The sequence below is a fragment of the Prionailurus bengalensis genome, chromosome A1, assembly GCF_016509475.1.
Source record: "Prionailurus bengalensis isolate Pbe53 chromosome A1, Fcat_Pben_1.1_paternal_pri, whole genome shotgun sequence".
NCBI lineage: Eukaryota > Metazoa > Chordata > Mammalia > Carnivora > Felidae > Prionailurus > Prionailurus bengalensis.
In genome coordinates, this window is record NC_057343.1 from 205,369,791 (window position 1) to 205,396,108 (window position 26,318).

The 26,318-nt window shown below is 39.0% G+C and overlaps 1 protein-coding gene across 5 annotated transcripts in view; it reads right to left on the minus strand.

The window, feature by feature from the left end:
• Nucleotides 1-3,897: 3,897 nt before the first annotated feature.
• Nucleotides 3,898-26,318, minus strand: part of NNT (nicotinamide nucleotide transhydrogenase) — a 94,378-nt gene continuing 71,957 nt past the window's right edge. For 4 of the 5 annotated variants that reach the window (XM_043598888.1, XM_043598914.1, XM_043598899.1 and 1 more), the window contains exons 19-22: nucleotides 25,881-25,962; nucleotides 7,906-8,024; nucleotides 6,550-6,665; nucleotides 3,898-4,865 (exon numbers count right to left, since the gene is read on the minus strand). In XM_043598888.1, coding sequence (XP_043454823.1) covers nucleotides 4,716-4,865; nucleotides 6,550-6,665; nucleotides 7,906-8,024; nucleotides 25,881-25,962 — 467 coding nt within the window. In that variant the 3' untranslated portion in view covers nucleotides 3,898-4,715. Of the gene's footprint in view, nucleotides 4,866-6,549; nucleotides 6,666-7,905; nucleotides 8,025-19,881; nucleotides 20,035-25,880; nucleotides 25,963-26,318 lie in introns of those variants that run through there. The other variant, XM_043598923.1, reaches the window with a different exon arrangement.

Sequence of the window (26,318 nt, forward strand, 5' to 3'; positions counted from 1 at the left end):
GGTCCAGAAAAGAGCTCATTTAGATAAAAGTTCACTGGCTAACTCCAGTTCTACACATTACTAGAGAAGTTTCCAAGTTTTGCTTTTCCTAGAGTAAGCCAGAAACAACGTAGGTGGATGGGGGGATTAAAAAAAAAAAGTGGCCTTATTTCAATTTCTGAACGGTCCATTTCCGTGTGTTTTGACTGTGCCCTACATCAAATCACATTGCTGCTGTGTTTTTCATCTTCCCAGGTGCAAAAGGAAGGAGAAGGAGAAGGTTCTTAGATCTTCCTATTCTCTCTTTATGGTAGAGGAAACAGGAACACCTGCAATCCCTTGCCCTGAGTTCTCACTTCCTTTTTCGTGTCTCTCCATTGTTGGGGGAAGGAACTAGCCACTATCATTCCACGTGTCACCTGCATACCCCAAATCCACATCACTTCAATTCTTCTCAAAGTCTGTAACAACCACTTTGACTCCCCGCCATTCTATTGCTGCCACTTGTATGTGCCCCCAAACTCACAGTGACCTTAGGTGAGCTGGATAACTCTCCTCCCCATTCCATTACCTCTCTGCCTTTGTTATCCCCAGTAACTCCACACAACAAAAGTCCAAGTACCCAGATCTCTGAGGGCTGTTTTGGTCTATGGGTGAAATTTGAAATATCCAGGGGCAAACTGGACTCTCAAACTTTTAGACTACTTTTTCATTAGTATTATACTTCAGAAATAGGCTTTTTAAAAGAATTGGAAAGCAGAGTTTAAAGTTGTGATCTTTGACAAGAATATGAAGTACAAATATTTTATGTGGAATGAGGTAGTCATATGCTTTCACAATCAACGTGACAGAGATGTAATATCTCACCACTATTTAGAGTCCAAGCCTTTAAAGTTCTTCATAATCATAAACTAGATGTTCTCTACCTATTCAATATAATTTTCCACTCCTCCCCCAAATAAATTATCTACCAAGACCCTATCTTTTCCTCCCACTATCTTAACCATCGTAAGTCAAGAGTTTGAAATAGTCAACATTCTAATTGCTGTCTCATTATCTCCTTCCTTTTGCACAAGACTATCTACTGTCTCATTCTAATTACTGTCTAATTATCTCAATTACTGTCTCTCATTATCTAATTACTGTCTCATTATCTCATTATACCCACTTTATCCAAAAGATTTCCCTCCAGAATTACAGTATATACCATGCTAAATGTCTATATAACCACTTAAATAGTGAACAGTTCAATTCCTTAGCCCAATATGTAACTTCTAAGAGATAAGTTTAAAAACAGCAATCTTGGGGTGTTGGGTGGCTCAGATGGTTAAGCGTCTGGCTCTTGATTTTGGCAGGTCATGATCTCGCGACTTGTGGGATGGAGCCCCACATCAGGCTCTGCGCTGACAGCAGGGAGCCTACTTAGGGTTCTCTCTCTCTCTCTCTCTCTCTCTCTCTCTCTCTGCCCGTCCCCTGCTCACGTTCTTCCTCTCTCCCTCTCTCTCTCTCTCTCTCGCTCTCAAAATAAACATTTATAAAAAAGAACAGCAATCTTGAGTGCTTCAAAATTCAAATGTTACCATTTCTACTGCTTTACTTAACTAACACTTTAAAAGTTTCACTTTAGGGGCATGTGGGTGGTTCAGTGGGTTGAGTGTCCAACTCTTAATTTCAGCTCAGGTCATGGTCCCAGAGTCATGAGATGGAGCCCCACTTTGGACTCCGTGCTGAGCATGGAGCCTGCTTAAGATTCTCCAGTTCTCTCCCTCTGCCCCTCTCCCTGCTCCTGTCCTCTCTCTCTCTCTCAAATTAAAAAAAAAAAAAAAGTCTCACTTAAAAGTGTTTTTTTCCCCCTTGTTAATTACACTAATTTATCATTCCTTTGGGAATCTAAAGAACAGCTGGAACATGCAAGTTGCTGCCACTGACGTGTAGAATTTTGGTTGTTTGTTTTTCTCCTCTTACCATTCCGACCCAATATTTGTTGGCAAAGACTCTCAAAAACTGGCAGGAGCTATAAATTAGATATTTGAACTATTCTCCCCTAGCTATACAAATGAGCTGTCCAACTTTCCAGTACTAAAATGCTTTAATTCACAAGACGTATGCCCTAAGGGACTTGAAAATTTGCCTCTAAGTCAGATGAACACATGGGTTATGAGTTATTAATTATACATAATAAGGCTTTGGGATAGGATAAATTGAACTAAACCCTAAACCTGACTGACAGATAATATATCCCATATTTGTGTTGGATGAGAAAACAGCAAAATCTAAAAGTTAGGGCCATGACTTGGATAGAATCAGAAAGGCCAAGGCCCACTATCCAGATTCATTACAAAATACCTAACTGTTATTCCCTGACTCCATCAAGGCCTGAACGCCCACTGCAGAAAAAGATTAGTCCTCTCTCTCCGTCCTATTCCAATCCCTAGAAAAAAAATACAGAGAGAATGATAAAAAGATTTATATACTGAAAAACTGTCCAGAGTTAGACAGAAACATACATATAATGTATTAAAATTTATCCATTTACTTATATATATTCTTTACTTAGATGAGTAATTTAAACACAAACTTCCAATTTAAGACAAACGAGAAAATAACGGATGGTCAAAAAGGCCTAAAAGACACATCAACATTAGCACTTCACTGCCTACGTGTAATTCTTTTTTTTGGTAACGCACTGTGGGGTACAATGGACTTTAAAAAAAATTATTTCCAGTTGAATATCTATACATAGTGTAACAATACAAGAATAAAAAATAAGTCATATCTTCCAGTTGTATGCCTTAGAAAAAAAAGAACAATAAAATAGGATGGATGAAAATTATTTCTGTTGGTTTTAGACTTCACCATAAATAATCCAAGGTCACCAACCTTTGGGAGTATTAATTTAAGAAATTTTGTATCCAAAAAATCATTTAAATATCCTAAGCAATAAAGTAAAATAAAACCAACTGAAGCATAGTTTTTAACTCAAGTAATACAACTAGATGACAAAGGATTAGTCAGCAGCAAAGAATGAGGTCCTAAATTCTGAAAATATAGAAAAAGATTTGCTACAATAACAAAAATAAATAAATCCAAGTATCATTATTTTTAGTTTAAGCTGAATCCAGGAATTATCTCATTAAAAAAAAAAAAAAAAACCAAGTTGCTGCTTTCCAGATATACCCACAAGTACTTTGGGAAAAGGAAAAGGGCATAAAGATACAATTTATTGTTTTCCTAGTAGAACTTTCATGATGTAATTCAGACTTGAGGTTACTAATGACCTGAGATCCATTAGCAAATTGCATTTATTACTTAAAAATTAAAAAGGAGCCTTTCCTGCTTTAAAACACATGTACACACCCACACAAACACACACAAACAGATCTTAATCTCAAGCACAGCAAAACAGAAGTTGATTACCAAACCAATAGATATTGTGAGTTATAAACTGAGTAAACATGAGCATTACAGTAAAAAATTTCACAACAGTTAATTCTTTTTCTGGTTTAGAGATAGTTTATATGTGCTTATAATTATTTCAAGAAATTTAGTACCAAATTAGTTACAGAGAGAGACAGATATTCCAAGTATTCACTCATTCATTCACCTATATACAGCTTTTGGCACAGTAGCAAAGTCACAAAGAAAATCTACACTTTTACTGCAAAAAGACATGGTCTTTACTGATGTTTAGATAAACAAAGAGGTAGCTAATAAAAAAAAGGGCCACCATTTTTCTCAAATGTCATCAATTACATAAGACCTCAAAACACATTCTGATTTGGAAAAAAAAATTCTTGCCAACAATTAAGGGAGCGAGTAATTTCATCTATTTCCCAGTGGCAAGTCTTCCCCGGATGGTAGTAACCAGCAAAACTATTCACTTGAGCCTTTTGTCACCAGAGACCATTGCTACATCTCTACACAAACATGATGAACTCAATTTATTAGTCAAATAGCTGAATTCCATTCAAGTGCACTTAATACAGTAATACACTTTATAAATTGATTGAAATTAAAAACACCTCTGATTGGAAATGGGATTCTTAAGAATACAATACTGATTTCAAATGATATGTTTCACTGGTGTCCTGATGAAACATACAAAGCAAATGATGTCATTGTTTCCAGCATCTCTGAAAGATTACCTAGTCCCTTAAGGTATTAAAATAGAAGTGAGAAAATACATCCCTGAAATCTAGAATTGGTAGTACAGTTTGAAAAGTTGAAGCCAATTTGATATGGTTAATTCAGATCATGGTTAAATGGTAAGAGGATAGCTCAGGAGTTGACACAAGTCTCAAATTAGTAATCTTTGTTGAAAAAACATAAACGAAGGTACCTGTAATGTTTACAAGGTCAGAGTGTTCAGATCCATGTATATAAGTCCTAAGATCCTAAAAACTTAATCTCTTAAAATATTGTTGACCATTGAGGAAGAATAAAAAAATCCAAATGGATTACATCTAAAATGAGGCTGTTCTTTCTCCTTTTATAAAATACTTTTGGAATTCATAACACAAAAAATATGCACAGAAAGACATTCAGAATTTTCAATCTTTTAAAAAAAAATCAAGGGATCTTGAAAAATATCCCTGTTTGCTTTGCATTCTTCAGTCTTCCTTCTCTTCCAAGAGCTTTGCTACAGATGTCTATCAGCTGTATAGAGTGATACTTTATTTGCCTGTTCTCACAACAGAAGAGGTGGCTTTGTCGGACAACAGCTTGGTCTTGAAAATTTACTTCTGGTAGGATTCTCTCACTTTTGCCTGCAGCGCATCACACGTCTTCTTGGCATCGCCTAGAAGCATGGCCGTGTTGGGTTTGTAGAAGATTGGATTGTCCACTGCAGCATAGCCAACACCCAGTGACCTCTTCATAACGATGACCTAAGGAGCAAAGATTAAGGGGCAAAATGAGTGTATTTAACAGACTGGGCTGGGATGTGATAGGTATGCCCACACTGCCCTGCCCTAGCTTTAAATGAAGCACCACCACTACTAACTCCTGAGTACACAGTTTTCTAAAATACACAAGGAGTCGTTTTCTTAATGCAGGCACACACTGTATTAACTTTAATTTTTTAAATGTGCCCATACTCACATCCAAGAGAGAAAAATCTTGTTAACAATAAATAGTTTATCTATGAAACATAAGATTACAAGTGATTTTCTTCTCAGAGCTTTTCTCTATAAAGACCCTGTAACATTTTCTACTCAGAAAAATAAGCATCTTTCTCTAATGTGTTAAAGAGACCAAACTTAGTGCATAAGCTTCTAATGGGAAAATGGCATGATTCCTATTCCACCACTTTAAAGTACATCAGAAGGTTCCAGGCGCGCCTGGGTGGCTCAGTCAGTAAAGTGTCTGAATCTTGATTTCCGCTCAGATCATGATCTCACAGTGGTGGGTTCAAGCACCAGGTTGGGCTCCATGCTGACAGTACAGAGCCTGCTTGGTGTTCTCTCTCTCTCTGCCCCACCCTGGCTCACTCACACTCTCTCTTTCTCAAAATAAATAAATAAACATTAAAAAGAAAAAGAAGGTGCCAAGACAAAAGCCCAAAGAGCAATCTAGCCCATCACATGACAGAGGTAATAATATTACAGTCCTACAAAGCAAAATGGAAAAAGCAGACCTGTCTCTAATATTGATGTAGTATAGTCATTGACACCTACATGGCTTATGGATGGTGCTATCCTGTTAAATAGCAAGTCAGTTCTTAGGAAAATAAAAAGCCTTTCTGTGGTTGTCTAGGTAGTTTATCCAAAAATGAAAGCAGTCTAAATTTATTCACACTTTACTCAGCCTTAGTATAGTCTTCTTCAAATTCTCCAGTTTGATGACGAATGCAGTAATTTTTTATCTACACATGAGTAAGTGCGTATCACACTCCCATATTTTCAATGAAGAGAAAATTAAAGGGAAATGTACTTACATAATTACATAATTATGACTGTTAAAATGCAGATCTGACCTAAGGGTAGTAAAGGCATGTCCCTCGAATGAGGCAGGGGAAAGGTATAAGCCTTTGAGTCTCTATGACCCAGCGGTGAGCCTCCACAGAGGTGATGTGCGCGAGCAGGCCTTGCTTCCTTATGCCACATTATGGTTTGGATTTCTAAATCACCTTTCTTCTAGACACCCCATAACAACAACAAATTCCCTTTAAAAAAATTAAATGAAAAAACATGCTCATCTTCGTATATGAAGGCAATGATACTGACTCACTGTCCCAGAGGGAAGCCATCTGCTTCACTGGACTCTATCTGGAAGTCAGCCAGACTCATTCCAAAAGCTCACAGCTCTTTTTTCAGCTGTGGCTACAGATTTTGTTAATCCATCCACATAATATCGTTTGGTTCTAATGGTGACCAGGGCATTCACTCGGGTTCTCTATCGGCCACCGAACAGACAGAAGCTGGATATAGAGAGCTAGGCCCTACGCCCACTCAAGCTCCTGCGGCTTTTAAAAGGCATCAGCGCTCCTCGCCGAGTGAACCAGGATGGCTCTGTGCGCATGTCTGAAGAGACATTTGACTATGAGAATGAAACACAAGTCTGAAACTTTACCTGCTTTGATTTCCAGACCTCGAGGACTGGCATGCCTGCAATAATAGAGTTGGGGTCTTCCTGAGCTGCTGAATTAACAGTGTCATTAGCTCCAATTACAAGGACCAAATCGGTGTCTATGTAATAAAGGGAAAAAAAGAGAAAATATAAGTCTCAAATAGGCTACTTTCATTTTTTTTCAGGCAAATTATAGTGATCTGCACTTTATAACAATAGTAACAGAAGCCAACATTTATAGGATGCACACTTATGCCAGGCACTGTACAAAGAGCTTTATCAGAGAGGGTCGGTAACTTAGCCAATGCCACACAGCTAAAAGCAGTAGGTCCTGCATGTGAACCTGAGCATGCTGACTGGAGCTTACATTATTGTGCTTTCCCTCCCCCCAGATGCATCTACCTAATCTGACTTTGCGGTTTTTTTATTATCTCAAAATGATCTTGTTGGTTATATTATTTTTGAGAAGACTGGCATTCCATTTTCAACTTTTAAAATGACCACATATGATGCTATTTGATGTCTCCAAGAAAATGGTCTAAGAGTCTGTACTGTATTAAAGCTGTGCCCATAATTCCTGGAACTGGCAGGTTTCACACAAAATTTTGCAACAGTGAAATCTCAAAGGGGGCATAAAATTAAAATGGTCCAAACTCCCTCTTTAAGGACTATAATATAAATTACCTTAGAACTTTGCCAAAAATGCCATGTGAATGTAGATACACATATAACTTCATTATTTTTCTCTAATAAACAGTATTTTTTAAGTTTACAGTGGATACTTGCCAGGGGGAACTGGTTTAACTTTAACAAACATGATCTTGGGCCAAATGTCATTAACATTCAACATCTACCCAATGACAGCCATAAAGTACAGCACCTTATCTACTGAAATCCTAGTACTTTAAAAGAAAATAGAAAACTACTTTATTGATTATGAATCAGTACAATTAGAAGCCAGGAAAATCTCAGACACTGCTAGCATTATACATTAAATTAGCAACAGAAGCAATGTTATAAATGAGGAACCTGAGGCTGGGATCTAGTGCAAACAAGCGAGAATTGTGACCTAGATCCCAAAGCCAGATCTCTTCCGAGTCCCTCTGCAATGAGCTCCACTATCTCTCAAGATTTTCACCACCCCTCCAAGGCACAAAAGTACCCATGCTACTCACAAGTCTGTTGTGCCTTATTCTGTACCGTCTTTCACTACTTTCATTCCAACTGCACACCTACTAGGGGTAGGTTACTCTTCATTGGACTAGTGGGTGTTCAGAAATCCCACAATTTACGTCCTAAGACGGGCGTTGCTTTATTCAGACTGAATATTTAGACTTCAGCATCGCCTCTACCACTTACCTGGGAAATCATGGTTGATCTCGTCCATTTCCAGCACAATATCATATGGCACCCCAGCCTCAGCCAGCAGCACATTAAGCTGACCAGGCATCCGGCCTGCAACTGGGTGAATTCCAAACCTAGACATGAAACAAATGAACAGCTGGCCTTACTTGATGGGCCAAAATGTACAGAGACCCCAACATCACCTCCAAATCTGCACACTTTGTTCTTGGCACCTCTGCTTTTCCTGGTACTATCTGATCTCTACATGCGGGACTAGAACTAGTCCAGATATATGATCAATCTACAAATATTGAAGTTGGAGGTTTAATATCTCAGTATACACAAATGATAACTCCTCTCAAAAAATAAGTGTAACCTTAGAACCTGACTCTTCCATATGTTTTAAGTACAAAGAATTTCCAACAACATTAATAAATAAGATCACCTTACATTTAATAAGCATTATGTTCTCTCATGATACTTTCTGATAAATCTTGAATCTTTAAAAACTTATGTAAGTCAGCCTGGAATTAAACACTTGCCATGAAAAATCAACATTATTCCATCAAAAGCTGACTTCACATTCAACTTTAACCTCTATGTTCAAAGCTGGAGAAATAAAATAGTGTCATGGACAGGAGTTAACAGCCTACAATCTTTCAGAAAATGATATGAAGCATTACTCTGCGTCCCAGAAGAAATGTGATAGCAACATGCTGGAGTGTTTCAAAGACGGAGTGATACACAAATCAGAGCTCCACACTTTTATTAAGGCAAAAGAAACTGAAGCATCAAGCAATTTCTTTCAACCACAACCATAATGGGATCTTTGGAGTCATTTAATCCAGCCCCTTGCCCACAGTATTGATCTCTGTCTCCTCAGCACTGGGCACAGTGCTTGACACACAGGAAGGGCTCAATAAAAAGTGAGTGAGTGAGTGAGTGAGTGAGTGAGTGAATGAGTGAATGAATCCAGTGAAGAAATGCATTCGATAGTAGTTCTTGGCAGGGATCTATCCGACTTCAGTTTAAACACTTTCAGTAACCAGAAACTTACTCCTTCCTAAGGTCTATTCCATTACTAGACAATCTCAAAAATTATAACACACACACACACACACACACACACACACACACACATTCATATTCAACCGAAGGGAACCCCTATCTCATTGCTTTCCAAGGTCTGTAGTTTTGCTCTGGAGCCATAATGAGTTTATTCCCTCTTTCATATGTGGATTCCTTTGAGCTATCCTACGATGCTTACTAAGCAAAACATCCTCAATTCTTTCAATTACTCAATGCTGACAGATCCGCTGCTGTCTGAGTCCCATTTCCACAATGCAATATCCAGCTCAAATCTCAGTCCCCCAAAGTGAATACAGTATGCTGGATGCAATCTAGATGCATAAGGCACAGCAAGAAAATCCCATCCTTAGACCTTTCATTGACAATGATGCCTAAGTCGGCCTTAGCTTTTAGGGCCGCCATAATACACTGCTGGCTCACACAAAAATCATGTCATTTAAGACACAGAAACTGCTGCCAAGTCAGGTGTCCCCACTGTTAATAGAGGTCCTCCTGGGAACAGATTAAAGCAGCACAGGAATTGACCCCTCCCAAAAACACAAACCCGAAAAGGGCTTTAAAATGGCCATTTAATTGCCTAAATAGATGATAAGGGATTTTCCCACATCTTTAAAAGTGATAATGAAGGGGCGCCTGGGTGGCTCAGTCGGTTGAGCGTCCGACTTCGGCTCGGGTCATGATCTCGCGGTTTGTGGGTTCGAGCCCCGCGTCAGGCTCTGTGCTGACAGCTCAGAGCCTGGACCCTGCTTCAGATTCTGTGTCTCCCTCTCTCTCTGCTCCCCACCCCCCAACTCACACTCTGTCTCTCTCCTTCAAAAGTAAATAAACATTTAAAAAATTTTTTTAAAGTGATAATGAAGAGTCTGAATTACTGGGGGATCTTGTAGTGGGGGGGGGGCATCAAGTGACAGGTACTCTCTCTTATCAAATTTATTTTTAATCTTAGTTTGGAGATCACCGAATGCCCCTAAATAATAATTTATGTTTAATAAAAAAACAGAAACCCCAGGCTAAAAGGAAACAAAACAGTTACCCCTATGCAGTTATACAACAGATAATCATTTTATTTCTCCTCTTTTTTAAATATATTTTCCCAATTTTCTATGAGAATGTACACTTTTGTGGGAGAATCAAACCATGTGATTAAGAGGCTTTGGGGAAACCCCGAAGGGCTAGGAGGACAGTGAGATCAGTGACCTTGGCCCAGCCGGGATCTTCCCAGCTTCACAGTCGCTGAAAGGAGGAGAATGTACACTTTTTATGGTGGGAAAAATTAACTTCATCTAAAATAACTTAATACTTCATGCTATTATATTGTAACACCATTTACAAATGATTTCTCATATATTATTCCATTCTATCCCTAATCATCTTTAAAATTCTCCATCCAGAATTAGAACACTGGGGTGCCTGAATGGCTCAGTCAGTTGAGTGCCCAACTCTTGATTTTGGCTCAGATCAGGACACCAGGGTCGTGAGATCGACCACCGCATCCGGCTGCACGCTGAGTGTGGAACCTGCTGAAGATTCTCTCTCTCTCTCCCCCCACCCCCACTCACCCCCAACTCATGTATTCACTCTCTCTCTCTCTCTCTAAAATAAAAGAATTAAAATAAAACAAAAAGAATTAGAATGTAAGAGCAAGTGATTCAAACCCAGTCCTTCATTAAATAAGCACAGCTTCAGAGCTTTACCCATACACCTAACAGAAAGAAGCAAGAATGTAGTATGGGGGGCTGCTGGTATATATTCTGGCACAATGGCCAATGCTGGCTCTTCCTGATGTGCTATGCAGTTTGTATAACTTTTTTAGTAAATAGTTACAGCTGGGATTCAAACTCAGGTCTTTCTGCCTCAAGAGTCTGAACTTTTAGCTCTATACATTATAGTAGTATAAGGGAGATATATATTTGAGAGATATTTTGTTTAGTTGACAGCTCAGGTTTTACTAGTTATGTTGCTGCTAGGCAGGTTACTTAAGGACTCTCACTGTCTCAGTTTTCCCAGAGTAGTAACCGGCTGTTACTATCAGCCCATATCCTGCCAAGGGCTATATAAAACTGTGTAGAAACGGTTTGAGAAATACTTATTATTCTCTGCTTGGATGGGTAAAAAAAGGAGTTCCAAAAATCCAATTCGCAGTGTTCTTTGAGAATAATTGAGAGCCCAGAAAGTTTCAACAGTGCTACAAGCTATAAAATAGAAAAAAAAAAAAAAATTAAATATCTGCATGAACAAACAGACACAGAAGAAAAATATGTCTCATCTATCTCAACTACTTCATCACCTTTCCCCTCAGTGGGCTAGCTGTAGTTTTGTTCTAGCAAAAATAAAATTAAGGGCAGTCATTGTTTCACTCCAGTCATTAGTTCACTCCAGACCATGCTCACCACCTCACAGGGTTTTAAGTTGTTCCACCACAAATTCTCCTGTCGTTTTGGGGACTGTAACAGTTCAACACCTGAGAAAAAATTTTAAATGTTCTCTAAAAACAAGATTGCTTTCTTTTTAGGTTCAAAAAATGTTTCTCTATTTATTGAGAGAGAGAGGGAGAGGGAGAGGGAGGGAGTGCATGGGCAGGGGAGGGGCAGAGAGAGAGGGAGAGAGACTCCCACACAGGCTCAATGTGGAGCACTCTGTGGGCTCCCACACAGAGCCCAATGGGGAGCACGGAGTCCCATATGACCCCATGAAGTCACTACATGAGCCTAATTCAAGAGTCAGACACTGAACTAAGTCACCCAGGTGCCCCAATTGCTTTCTTTTTAAACTAGACATTGCTATCTTAATGTCATAGTCTATATCAAACCAAAGTTTTCAATCACTCCTGAAAACAAAAGAAATAAGGCAAAATACTGACAATTTAGGCTCCCACTCTTCATGTGGTAATGCAAGCTGTCTTCAGCACTGCAGCTGTTTTCAAATTGCCTCAGAGAAAACACTTCTGCAGGGGTAAGTGGACTCTCTGGTTAAGGTAACTTCTTTCAGATTTTAGTGTTTTTTTGTAGTGGCAATAACATGAAACATTTGAAAAAAAAAATCTCCAGGAACCAAAGTATATGCTCAATAAATCAGACTTATTGAGACTTACTAAGACTCAAATATGAACATAAATATCATTTTAGTACTTTAGTAACAATATAGTATTTTAGGGGTGGCTGGTTGGCTCAGTTAGTAGAGCATGTAATCTTGATCTCAGGGTCATGAGTTTGAGCTGCATGTTGGGTGTGGAGCCCCCTAGGGGAGGGGAGGTGAGGGGAGGAAAGGAAGGAAGAGAAAGGAAAGAAAGAAAGAAAGAAAGAAAGAAAGAAAGAAAGAAAGAAAGAAAGAAAGAAAGAAAGAATGAAAGAATGAATATAGCCTTTTCCAGCTTCTGGAGGCTGTTCCCATTCCCTGGCTTATCACTCCATCCCTCTGACTTCTGCTTCCATTATAACATCTCCTTCCCTGACTCTGACCCTCTTCTCTCTCTTATGACAACCCTAGTGATCACATGGGCCCACGTGAATAATCCAAGATAGTCTCCCCATCTTAAAATCCTTGCCTTAAATCTACAAAGTCCCTTTTGCCATGTGAAGTAACATGTTCACAGGTTTGGGGGATTAAAGTGGACATCTTTGGGGGTGACTGGGAGGCTCAGTTCGTTGAGTGTCTGACTTCAGCTTAGGTCATGATCTCACAGTTCGTGAGTTCAAGTCCCACAACTGGCTCTCTGCTGTCATCATGGAGCCTGCTTCAGATCCTCTGTACGCCTCTCTCCCTGCCCCTCCCCCACTCATATTTTCTCTCTCTCTCTGTCTCTCTCTCAAAAATAAATAAACATTTTTTAAAACACTTAGAACAATGAAAAAAAGAAAAACAAGTGGACATCTTTAGGGCCTTTATTCAGCCTACCACAAACTTCCTTTCTAGTCCTAAAATTCCAGGAACTAGGGTTTCTATTTTAGCTGAAAAGTCAATATATACAGTATGTAAATTACTTTTGGATTTCAATTCTGTATCCTTCCTTTATTCTAGTAATTTTATTGTTTTTAATAAAACAATAGTAATTAATATGTTTTTAATACTGCCCTTGCTTATCTTTAAATTAATCCATCTAGCTATCATCTTTATGCTTTAACTGACATGTCTTGGGCCAGATTAGAAATCAAAGACCTCTAAATGTATTTGTTGTTACTGTAATTTTTAATTAGCTACAGACTGCATAAAGACATTATTTCTGTTGAGCTAGTTGTGAAGGGTAAACAATCACAAAGCTAATCAATATGTTATGCTAAATATCCCAAATGATAGACCATTTTATATCTGTTAGCATAATAATTTATTATAGTAAACCTTAAGACTCTAAGGTTGGAGAAAAACACATGCAAGGCTCTAACAAGAAAATGCCAGTGTTTTGAGAGAAATAACAGAACACGCTAAATTTTTAGAAATATATATGTGCACACTGATAAGCCAATGTGAGTTTATAACAATTCTGGCCCATATAACTGACTAATCTCCAAAGTCAGTATTAAAGTTAATTATACCAGACAATGGTTTGGCCATAACCAGCAATTTCCAGGAACTGATGGACAATGCTCATTAATGTTCCATCATCATACGAAGAATATCCAGAATTTCAAAATGCAAAGCCTACTAGCCTTTTAGTTCTTTCCTCTGAGCCATGAAAATTATCTTTATTGTACACATGCTTAAAGCAGAATTAGCTGTGCCTGTCTACAAGATTCTACAGAAGGAAAATAAATACTACAATGAGATCACAAAGATCTGCCAAGGTGCCTCAGTGGCTCAGTTGGTTAAGCATTTGACTCTTGATTTCAGCTTGGGTCATAATCTTGTGGTTCGTGGGTTCAAGCCCCGTGTCAGGCTCTGCGCTGGCAGTGTGAAGTCTGCTTGGGATTCTCTCTCTGACTCTCTCTCTCCCCCGCCTCTGCTCCCTCTCTCTCTCTAACTAAATAAACATTAAAAAAAAAAAAGATATTCCACGTTCCCAGAACTTTTTCTTTATGCATCTCCTCCTTACGATGCACTGCATCATAGTAACTGGTTGACATGACTGTGCCCTCCAAACTGGGCACAACATGAGCACAGGAACCGTGTCTTATCTGTCAGTTCCCACAGCACCTGGCACTCCTTATAGGGATTCCAAGAGAGGGAGGGAAGGAAAGGGTTTTAAGAAACACAGTGTGCCCAGTAAGGTACACAGACTCATACATTTTTATGTCTCTTTTTAGAGAAAGAATTTAGGGAAGTGGCAAAAAACAGCAGTTAAAAGCTGTAGAGTGCCACTACCTGGATTCACAGCATTTGGGCAGTTTGGTCTGTATGCCTCACGCCTCCTCTGTGTGCAATGGGATTGATAATAAAACCTCTTCAGAGGAGTATTGTGAGATTTAAGTGAGATAGTTCACATAAAGAGTTTTTTATACAAAGTATTTTAGACCAATGCCAAGCACAATAAGCCTTTAATAAATTAAGCTGCAATTATAAAATTCTATTCCAATACATTTCTGTAATATAAATGCTCTCTGTATTTTTCACACAAATACATTTTAATGATCACTTATATAAAAATTAATACACATTTTTTTCATTAAAACAAATGTTAGTTTGATGTCAACATGTTTTGGTTGGCTTTCTAATTTTTACCTTGAAATTCTAGTAAATATCAATATAGTCCAATAAAAGCCAGAAGTTCTTTGTATTCACAACTACATCAAAAGACTAGAGAAATTATGTAGTCAAAATAGACGAAGGCTAGTAATTGTGAATACTGCACTCACTGGGAACTTGGTCATAACTAATATTCAAATACATACTTATTTGATAAAGTCAAATTTTAAAAGGCTATACATAATCCTTCCACCGATACTATTAGGCAAAAAAGCATTGTTTCTCAACTGACAGATACAACAAATGTTGTTAAGTCAGGATAATCTCTTCAATTATCTTGAAACAAGAAAAATTTGAACATTTCTTGCTGTTTTCCTCTCTCAAATATGAAAATGATAGCCTTTTGCAAAACATTATAGAATAAAAACTAAGGCCTCGGTCCCTGATTAAAGACAGACCCAGGCACAGTTCAAAACCAGTGAAATGATCTACTCAAATAAATCAACCTGATCTTCAGAGCCTTTTAAACTAACCAAGAAAGAATAAAAACAAGTAAGAGGGTATACAAGGGCTATTTGTAAATATTGCGTGACCTGGATAGAACTTGGTAAAGATGCAATTCAAAAGACACCCTATTTCTTAAAACTTTTTTACAGTACATGATGATATAAAGCCTATTCTTACACTTTTTGCAACTTCACGTTAGATTTTAGACACCACATGTTCCAAAGGGGACGCAACAATGTTTACTCCCATGATTGTGGGTCATGGAGACAATATGTCCTGACCAGGGTGCGTTACAGCAGTTGGTTCTTGGACATGTGGGACTAGTAAAGAGTATAAAACATTCACCACATGGATCTTACCACAACCGTTCAAATTAACTACATTTTCCTTCTTGCATTATGAAAATATCCAGATTTAGTTCAGCAATAAAACATGAAGAAGAGTCAAGTATCCCAATTCAACAATAAGACAAAGAAACTACAGAGACAACTGGGCCTCATCCTACAGTATTGAGTGTTTTCTCCATTTTACAACCTCTTACTATTTATTATAAATATTGCAAAATCTCTTCAGATTAAAAAAAAAATCTTTTTACAACCTGCAACAATTTGGTTATACATTTTGCCAGTCACTGTGCAAAATGTTTTCATACTCAAGATGTTCAAATGGCTAATTTCCTTTCTTTCATTGTGTTTTATTATTTAATATAATTTATTGTCAAATTGGCTAACATACAGTATGTACAGTGTGCTCTTGGTTTTGGCGGTAGATTCCCGTGGTTCATCACTTACATCCAACACCCAGTGCTCATCCCAACAAGTGCCCTCCTCAATGCCCAGTACCCATTTTAGCCTCTCCCCCACACCCCATCAACTCTCAATTTGTTCTATGTATTTAAGAGTCTCTTCTGGTCTGCCTCCCTGCCTCTCTATTTTTTCCCCTTTCTTTCCCCCATGACCTTCTGTTAAGTTTCTCAAGTTACACATGAGTGAAAACATATGATATCTGTCTTTCACTGACTTATTTCATTTAGCATAACACCTCCCAGCTCCATCCAAATAGCATGATTTCACTCTTTGTCATTGGCAAGTAGTATTCCATTGCATATATAAACCACATCTTCTTTAACCATTCATCAGTTGATGGACATTTAGGCTCTTTCCATAATTTGGCTATTGTTGAAAGTGCACTGGGGTACATGTGCCCTTATGCATCAGCACTCCTGTATCTTTTGGATAAATTCCTAGTAGTGCTATTACTGGGTTGTAGGGTAGTTCTATTTTTAATTGTTTGAGGAACCTCCACACTGGCTTCCAGAGCAGCTGTACCAGTCTGCATTTCCACCAACAGTGCAGAGGGGTTCCCATTTCTCCACATCCTCGCCAGCACCTGTAGTTTCCTGATTTGTTCATTTTGGCCACTCTGACTGGCGTGAGGTGATATCTGAGTGTGGTTTTGATTTGTATTTCCCTGATGATGAGTGATGTTGAACATCTTTTCATGTGTCTGTTTGCCATCCGGACGTCTTCTCTGGAAAAGTGTCTATTCGTGTCTTCTGCCCAATTCTTCACTGGATTATTTGTTTTTCGGGTTTGAGTTTGGTACGTTCTTTATAGATTTTGGATACTAACCCTTTATCTGATATGTCATTTGCAAATACTTTTCCCATTCCGTCGGCTGCCTTTTAGTTTTGTTGATTGTTTCCTCTGCAGTGCAGAAACTTTTTATCTTGATGAAGTCCCAATAGTTCATTTTTGCTTTTAATTCCCTTGCCTTTGGAGATGTGTCGAGCAAAAAATTGCTGTAACTGGGGTCAAAGAGGTTGTTGCCTGTTTCTCCTCTAGGGTTTTGATGGCTTCCTGTCTCACATTTAGGTTTTTCATCCATTTTGAGTTTGTTTTTGTGTGGTGTAAGAAAGTGTCCTAGTTTCAGTCTTTTACATGTTGCTGTCCAGTTCTCCCAGCACCATTTGCTAAAGAGACTGTCTTTTTTTCCATTGGATACTCTTTCCTGCGTTGTCAAAGATTAGTTGGCCACACATTTGTCGGTCCAATTCTGGGTTCTCTATTCTATTCCATTTGTCTATGTGTCTGTTTTTGTGCCAATACTATACTGTCTTGATGATTACAGCTTTGTAGTTCTTTTACTGTGTTTTATATTTTTAAATTACATAGACTGCATTTGGGAATTCTGCCTTCCCAATACCATCATCCCACAATTTTCCTAAATATGTTATTCTAAGCTCCTAGGAAGTTCGCAAATTAATGAGAAAAAAGACATAACATGGGGAAATTTTTTTAAAGTTTCATTTGTTGAAAGCCTATTTCTTCTTTTTTAACCATAAATATTTATAAATCAATAAAACCTTTCGAGTTAAAATAGAGGGCTGGGGAGCAGGCTGTGGATGGCTGTCGCCTGCTAGTCAGCACTGGGGCCGGGCTGTGGGACAAGCTGTGGGCCTCACCCCTCTGTCCTGAGGCCATTTCTCCCTCTTGGGGTGGCAGGTGAGACGGAGTCACAATTTCCACACTCAGAACCAATTGTTGGGAGTCAGTTCACCATTTTTTTCCCTCATTTCCCTACCTTGGGATTTCTCAGATATTTGTCATTTATCATCCAAAGATCTCCAGTAAAAGAATTTTTTCAAGGGCGCTAATGACGATGATATTTCTCAGGGAGAACGCCATTCAACTCCCTGAACAAGAATGTCTTGGTCTGTTTAGGCTGCTATAACAAAATACTTTAAACCGGGTGGCTGAGTTCTGGAGGCTGAGAAATGTGGGATCAAGGCGCTGAGAGATTTCTGCAGCGGTCTGGAACTGAACCTGTAATAATCTCTGAGCAAGGGAAGCCTTAAGGCAGTGGGATAAAATCTTCAAAGACTGGAGAGAAAAGAACTGTCACCAAGGAATTTTAAGGTATACAAAATGAAAGAAAATCTACCATTAACCTCTCACTAAAGAACCTTTAAAAGATATGTTTCAGGGTGCCTGAGTGGTTCAGACAGTTAAGCTTCCGACTCTTGATTTTGGCTCAGGTCATGATCTCACAGTTGAGATCAAGCTGCATGTTGGGCTCTGTGCTGACAGCATGGAGCCTGCTTGGGCCCCTTCCCCATGTTTGCTCTCTTTCTCAAAATGGATTAAAAAAAAAAAAAAAAAAAAAAAAAAACTTAAAAAAATGTAAAGATATGTTTCATATGGTCTCTCTGACTTATTTCACTTAGCATAATACTCTCTAGCTCCATCCATGTTGTTGCAAATGGCAAGATTTCATTCTTTTTGATAGCTGAGTAGTATTCCGTTGTGTAAACATACCATATCTTCTTTACCTATTCATCAGTCGATGGCCATTTGGACTGTTTCCGTAAGTTGGCTATTGTAGATAATGCTACAATGAGCACTGGGGTGCATATAAACCTCTCAGTTAGCATTTTTGTGTTCTTTGGGTAAATGCCTAGTGGTGCAGTTGCTGGACCATAGGGTAGTTCTACTTTTGACTTTTTGAGGAGACTCCCCTGTTTTCCAGAGTGACTGCACTAGTGTTCATTCCCACCAACAGTATAAGGGGGATCTCCCCTTCTCCACATCCTCACCAACACCTGTTGTTCGTATTGTTGAGTTTAGCCAGGGTGACAGGTGTGAGGTGGTATCTCATCATAATTTTGATTTGTATTTCCCTGATGAGGAGTGATGTTGAGCATGCTTTCATGCATCTGTTGGCCATCCGTATATCTTTGGAAAAATGTCTATTCATGTCTTCTGCCCATTCCTTAACCGGATCTTTCATTTTTTGGGTGGTGAGCTTTATGATTTCTTTATATATTTTGGATACTAACCAAAACGGCCTCTTAACTATAGGAAATTGATGGTTACCAGAGGGGAGGCGGGTGGGGGGATGGGTTAAATAGGTGATGGGGCTTAAGGAGTATCTTGTGATAAGCACCGGGTGTTGTATGGAATTGTACACCTGAAACTAATACAATACTGTGTTAACTGGAATTCAAATAACAACTTAAAAAAGAAATTTTTTAAAAAGCGTTAAAATAGACCTTACAGATTCTCTAATCCAACTACTTCCTCAGGCAGGCCTCCTTTATCTAGAATTACATCGAATACGTGTGCACTGTACTGTGTCACAGAGCAGGCTGGGAGCTGCACTGCAGGTGCAACACACAGTCCCTGGTGGCAACATACACCTTAAGGACTTTTGTATTCTATGTTTGCACATGGCAGTGCTCCATTCTGGGGAGGGTCCATGAAGGTAACAGAAGGATCTGTTACTACATTCAATTACTTTCATAATGTAATTGTGCATTTCACCTGTGAAAAATATGCTGGGATCTGAAAGGGCAGGTTTCTTTGGTTCATCACATTCTGATCAGAACTTCTGACTGACAGCTACAAGTCACTGACGAGAAGCACAAGGAAAAGTGGCATTTTTTGTTTGTCTGCTTGTTTGTTTTAAAAAGTAACTGCACTAAATGCAGTGGAGAATAAAACCTTCTAAAACATGAAGCGGGGTAAACGTAACACACACCGTCCTTACTGGTGAAAAGGCTAGGACCAGCTGGGCAAGGTTAGCTTATCCATCTGAATAGAAGAAGAGTAATGAAGTGGGACAAAATCTTCCTTGCCACCCTCAAAAACGGACTGATGGGAAAAGCTGTGGAATCAACTTTCTGGCAAGGCTTCTTAGGCCAAAGGATAGACACCCGCCTCTCGAAAATTGTGAAAGCCCTTCGAAGCAGTGCTTCAGACAAACTCACTTGTACAATTCTGAATGAAAAAAAAATGTTCATTTAATTTCCTAGAACTTTCCAATAGCCAGAACTAGAGAACATTATGTACCTTTCATTCTTTTTTTGAAGGCAAATAAGGGCTGAACTGCTACTCGGGTCTGAAATCTGGTGTTCATCTATGGCCTTCCCTTCTGGAGGAAAAAAAATTATGAATGTTAAAGAGCTTACAAAAATGTCTCAGGGGCACAATTTTTCCAAGACAGAATAACAGAACCTGTCCTATGACTGTGAATGAGAAAATGTTTGACAGAAGGCTATGGTCACGTTTTCCATTTGTGCAAGTGCCCGGTGATGCTGAGGTCCAGCCAAAGAATGAGAAGTCATCTAAAGAGGATCAAGTCAGGGGCGCCTGGATGGCTCAGTCGGTTAAGCGCCTGACTTCGGCTCAGGTCATGATCTCGTGGTTGATGGGTTCCAGCCCCGCATCAGGTTCTATGCTGACAGCTCAGAGCCTGGAGCCTGCTTCTCCAGGGAGGGATTCTGTGTCTCCCTCTCTTTCTTCTCCTTTCCCGCTTGTACTCAGTCTCTCTCTCGCTCTCTCGCTCTCTCGCTCTCTCTCTCTCTCTCTCTCTCTCTCTCTCAAAAAAATTAACATTAAAAAAAAAATTTTTTTTAAAGAGGATCAGGTCAGACAACAATGCAAACATCAATGCAGTCTTCTGCAGAACTGCGTCACACTACCCTTTCCACTCTGAGGATGTTTTTATAGATTGTGCCCAAATCTGGCTTTTCCATCACTGAACCAAATCCAGCAACCAAGCCCAGAATAGAAACGGTATGACTACTGACACGCTTTCTATTTCAAAATAACCAACAAGACTATGAAGAGTGATATCAGAGGAAAAAACCAAAATTCTATTTTTCACCAATGTTCTAAAATATTATATTCCAGCATATTACAGAGACTTGGTAAGAATTATACATAATTTTATCTTCCTGTCTGAATAACTGTAATGATGTTGCAGAACGGCTATTGGAAGGCAACAGCCAGTGAGCACCATAAAATGGAAATTGTCAGCAAGATAGTGAAGAACTGGAACATGAAATGAGAAAAGGGCTTTTATTTATTTATACTCCGCCATGTTTACATGAACCTCATTGAAGAACATCGGCTCAAAGAGTTTATTATGACTAATACTAGACCAAGAAGCCAAAAACCACCCTGATGGTCAGAGGTCATGAGTAGTAAAAGTTTCTCCCTCAGACCACCAGAATGCCCATGACAAACGTGTCCAAGAAATGAGTCCTACAAGGGTATGGCAGAGCCTTTACAAAATACCCAAATCACAGGCTTTCTTTCCACCACACCAATATGCTGTGAACAATACAAATAGAAGGCCAAAGGTGGTCTGGCCAACAGTCAACCTGCGAGGAACAGGATCGCTTTTTAGGAGCACAACTAACACCTCTGATCTGAGAAGTTACTGGCAATTCTATACAATAGGCTGAACACAGACGTGAGTGAATGTACATACTTTCTTGGGTTTTCCTCCCTTCTACCAAACGTTTCATTCATATGACTAATTACACAAATAACTCCCATCACACCCACCTTCCTGGCCACTATGTTTTTCAAAAAGGCAGGCTCGGAGCAAAGTGCAAAGAAATAACACCATATTCTTTCAGAAAACTTGAAGCACTGGCTAATTCATCACCCAGTAGTACCAGCTGTAACTCCGAAATTCTGATACAATTTCCGATGCTACAGCTGTTTGTCATCATTTCAGCTGCATCTTAGCTGAAGACACAATGGGGCTGTAAGTGTCTCCAAGTCAGAATCTTCAAGCCTATGATATAACCTCCCCGTGAATGTACATTTCACTGTGAATACGCAGAATTTTCATCCGTGTACTCAAGGACCTATTCTCAGGACCTAGAACGGTGCCTGGCACCAAACACTATACAACTATCTGTTCAGTGAATGGTCATTAACATGAACAGTCATGTCTAAAAAGAATGTATTGCAAGTTGTCGCTGAAATGCTAAATAAAATGTCTTCTTTCGTTACTCAAATTTCGGAATATTTTATCAGGCCTAATTAATATCTATTCTCTTCAGAAGCATGTACCTTTATTACCTTATAAATCTGAATGTCCTATCTCTTCCTGCATCCCAATACATAACAAATCCAAGAAGGCTGAACTCTGTTTACTTGAATTATATGTAATCCACGAAAAACAAGAAAATCCAGTTAGACTGACAAAATATTTCATCTTCAACTATCTTCAAAGAACGGATTCGTTAGCAAAAAATAACACATATTTAAACCGATAGCCATGCCACACGAGACTGTAAAGCACTATTAAACCGCAAATACCAATGGCAGCTAGATGTGTTTAGACAGAGAATGAAAAAGATTAAATGTTTTTAAAAACCTGCAAAAAATTCATGTTCTGAGTAGCACAAGAGGTTTCAAACGTCCCCTGGTTAATTACCTACTCCTCTCCTCTGCATTCTGATCCTCCTTCCACTCTACTTTTCCTAGCATACTATCACATTAAATGGAATTCATTCATGGATTCATTTGTGTACAGATTTGCTTTCCTCATAACTATAAACATTTGAGAGTGGGAATTGCGCTTATGCACCCTTGAATCCCAATCCCTAGTATAAATTTCTACCAACAAATTATTAACAGAAAGATGTAGTTGAACATTAATAGGAAAGCAATACATAATATCAGTCAGTAAATCAGAGAAACTGAAAGGTGGTTTCACAAATTCAAAAGACTTCTGTGGTGAGCCAAGCAATAAGGCTTTCTGAAAAGAAAATCCAGCAGTGATTAATTGCAAACAGAAAAAAATTACACCTCTTTCTAAGAATTACTCACTGGGAACACTATCTCTGCTTTATAATGAAAAGCCCATCGTATTGATCCAAAGATTGGGAAATAAAGAGAAAAAAAAAATGTCTACATTTTTGTAGCATAAGATTTTGGTAATAAAATGCTTTTAGAGATCAAGCAGAGGTTAGGGAAGCTATAGAGGCGTTCTGGCCAACTGGGAAGCAACAATGTACTGGCCACTAGAGAAAGTCTAAGTCAGTGAACATTCATGCCGTTCGGAAAGGAGCTCTTGTCATGAAATGTCATGTGCTGCATTATGTAATCTCAGCTCCCGGTGAGTATGTTATGACTGTAGCCAAAGGAAAGGAAAACAGGAGTGTCTCTAAATCAATCATGGGCCATGAAGCCAGACAGACTGTATGACAGATGCAATTTTTCTTGGCACCACTTGGGCATAACTAATTGATGACAATCGTATGTCCTCACTGGCACATTTCCATGGGGTATGTGTGCGAATATGTCACCACATCTGGATGCTAGGCATGCTGGGGTCCTGAGGCACAAAGATCTACTGACACCAGAGGCCCAGCAGCTGTGCTCAATGAACACCGTGGGAGCTCCACAGAGTGATGAAAGGACGAAATTACTGCTAACTGTAAATACAGATTTATTTCATTAAAATACGAGGTAATGCTGCAGCCATCTCATGCAAACAGACATTTGTCTCCTAAAAGAAAAAAAAAAAGAAGAAGAAGAAGAAGAAAGGCAGCATCTACAGACAGACATATTCCTAACTTCATCAAGAAAATCTGCATTTCTCCCAGGAAAAGATGATAATACACATGAGACAAAATCAACAATTTCTATGACTCCCTTTCAGTTAAAAAAAAAAAAAAACCCACTCGGAAACTAGAAAGGAAAAATAGGATAATCTACTGTCACTGTGTTAGCAAGAACACTTCGCTTCCATTTAACTCAAACATGAGATTTGCATATGAAGCCCATGGTGAAAATTCAACAGATCAGAGTAAAAAACTGAACTCTCTCAGTAAAACGTTCTCAGTAAAACGACGGAACTCTCTCTCACATAAAGTCTGATATTCTGTTCACAAAATTACTTCAATAAAACACAAATTATAACTGAGAAACTATTCATATATGTTTAATTAAATATCTCCCATCAATCTTAAGTAATTATTTTTCCCATGCAGTGTAACAGAAATCAACCTAAAACAACAATTTTTGTTATGTCCTCATGGGTCAAAATCACATTTTAATTAGGTCAGAAACCGAAATTTCATTTGTCTCATCCCTTTTATTATCATTTTTTCCATCCCTCTTAGTCCTCTCCCCTCACATCCTGCTTCTGTCAAACTACCCTATAGTCACGATGCTCCTCAACTTTGCATCCACCTCACCCTGGACTGGTTTTCCAAGCTGTCTGGTTAATATAGGCTGGTCCGTGGGCAATAAGGGAGGTATGTCAGATTAATCATCCCTTCCCAAAGGAGAACTAAGACAGGAAAGCTATCTTTCTCTACTTCATTAGGATTGCCACTCACGTCCTAAACATTTGTGGTGACAGAAGGCATTACTAATACATTAGACTTCTCACATGTGGACTGAATAAAAGAGAAACAATTTCTTTTTAGGAAAATCATAAAAGATTCTTTAACACATCCATTCCTTGTGTAGGTCTGCAAATGCCTTAAGTGGCAAACGTATGACTGAAAGGGCGGCCCTGTACAATACTGGATAAGAAGATGGGAATCAGTGACCAAAATGAGACTTCATATGTGAAAATCAAAAAACAAAGCCAGTGATTTTTCTCATCTTCGATTTTCAATTCCTCGAAGATTATACTAAATATGGTAACATCTACATCACAGAAAAGCTGGTCCTACCACAAAATAGTATTTTGACTCTCCGTATTTGAAAAACACAGACTAACTATGGATTGCAGGAAGGCAGAGAGTGGGGAGGGAGGGAGGGAGGGAGGGAGGGAAGGAAGGAAGGAAGGAAGGAAGGAAGGAAGGAAGGAAGGAAGGAAGGAAGGAAGGAAGGGAAAAAAATGTAGCTGATGCTAAAATGTTAGATCCCCTTCTATCATCGGCTAAGTCTCTTCACCACTATTAATAGCTGGGACATTCAGGATTCAATCTTGTGTAGACACTCTGACTAGCTCTGATTAGTTCTAGGCACGTGGTTAGGCTTATTCTTATCATCTTCCCCAGAAAAAGTATAAGATAGACATCTAAAAGGGATTTTCATGAACAGACATTAACAGTTTTGTCAACATACATTAACTTTCAGGTGAACAAACTAACTTTATTTGATAATAGAGTTGGCTTGTCTCTCTGACTTATGATACTATGTCAATGAAACTGCTAGAGAACAGCTTCTCTACTCAAGAGGAAACAGGTATCCCTCCCCCCTGGGAGGACAGTCCTCCAGACAGTCTCTTCACTCCAAAATAGGGATCCAAAAGTGCATAAGCCAGATACAAAGTACTGCAAGGGTTTGTCACCCACTGGCCCCACCTTTACATCCCTCAAACCCTTTATCCAAGGTCATGGGAATAATCTAGAATTGCAGAGTCCTCAACTTCCTCATTGTGTTCAAGATCCTCTCAAGGGCAGAGTCTAGTGCCCAAATGCCAAGTAACAGGGACAGCTACTGCCCTAATCCATATTTCAAAAAATGTATGGCTTTAGGAGAAAAACAATTTCAACAGTCTTTGCCATGAGAACAGGAGAGCGAACGCAGTCAAACATTAATCAGCCCACGGGATCACCACTGGGTCCCACTCACTCTACAAAGACCTCTCGTTTGAGAGGTTTTTCTTCAGTCAGTGGGAACAAGAGAAACCAAAAGGTACAACCTGATGTGGTTCTAATGCTTTGTGTGACCTCCTTCCCCAAATCCAACCAGAAACAGGACTTCTATTTTACCCCTTTAACAAAAATCCCGGAATTTGGTATAATAAAGTTTCCCATTCTAAAATGGAGCTGTATTTAGATTCAGTGCAACTAGGTAGCAAGACTAAGGCTAGAATAGGGTTTTGACAACTTAGTTTCTTTACCTGGGATTACATACGTAAAACTCCACTGTAAGAAAGTCATCTAAACGTGAGTCCTCTATTTTCCTTTCCTCTTACACACGTGCTGCAAACCAGGCACTATAAGCACTGACCTGACTTTCTTGCCCTGTTCAGCGAGCATCTTCACCAAGTCTGCGATGGGGTACTGCGCTTTGGCTGCACAGAGACCATAGCCTGCAAAGAACATGAAGGACACAGAAGAATGTGACTTTTATTTTGAAATCTTATAAACTACAATTTCTCCCTTGATCAAAACATATTTAAACAAATTTTTTTAATGTTTATTCATTTTTGAGAGAGAGAGAGACAGAGTGTGAGTGGGGAGCACAGAGAGAGGGAGACAGAGAATCTGAAGCAGGCTCCAGGCTCTGAGCTGTCAGCACAGAGTCCGACGCAGGGCTCGAACTCTCAGACCTCAAGATCATGACCTGAGCCGAAGTCAGACGCTTAACTGACTGAGCCACCCAGGCGCCCCTTCAAAACATATTTTTAGGCCAAAAAAAAAGGGGAAATCTGTTAACAGGACTAGA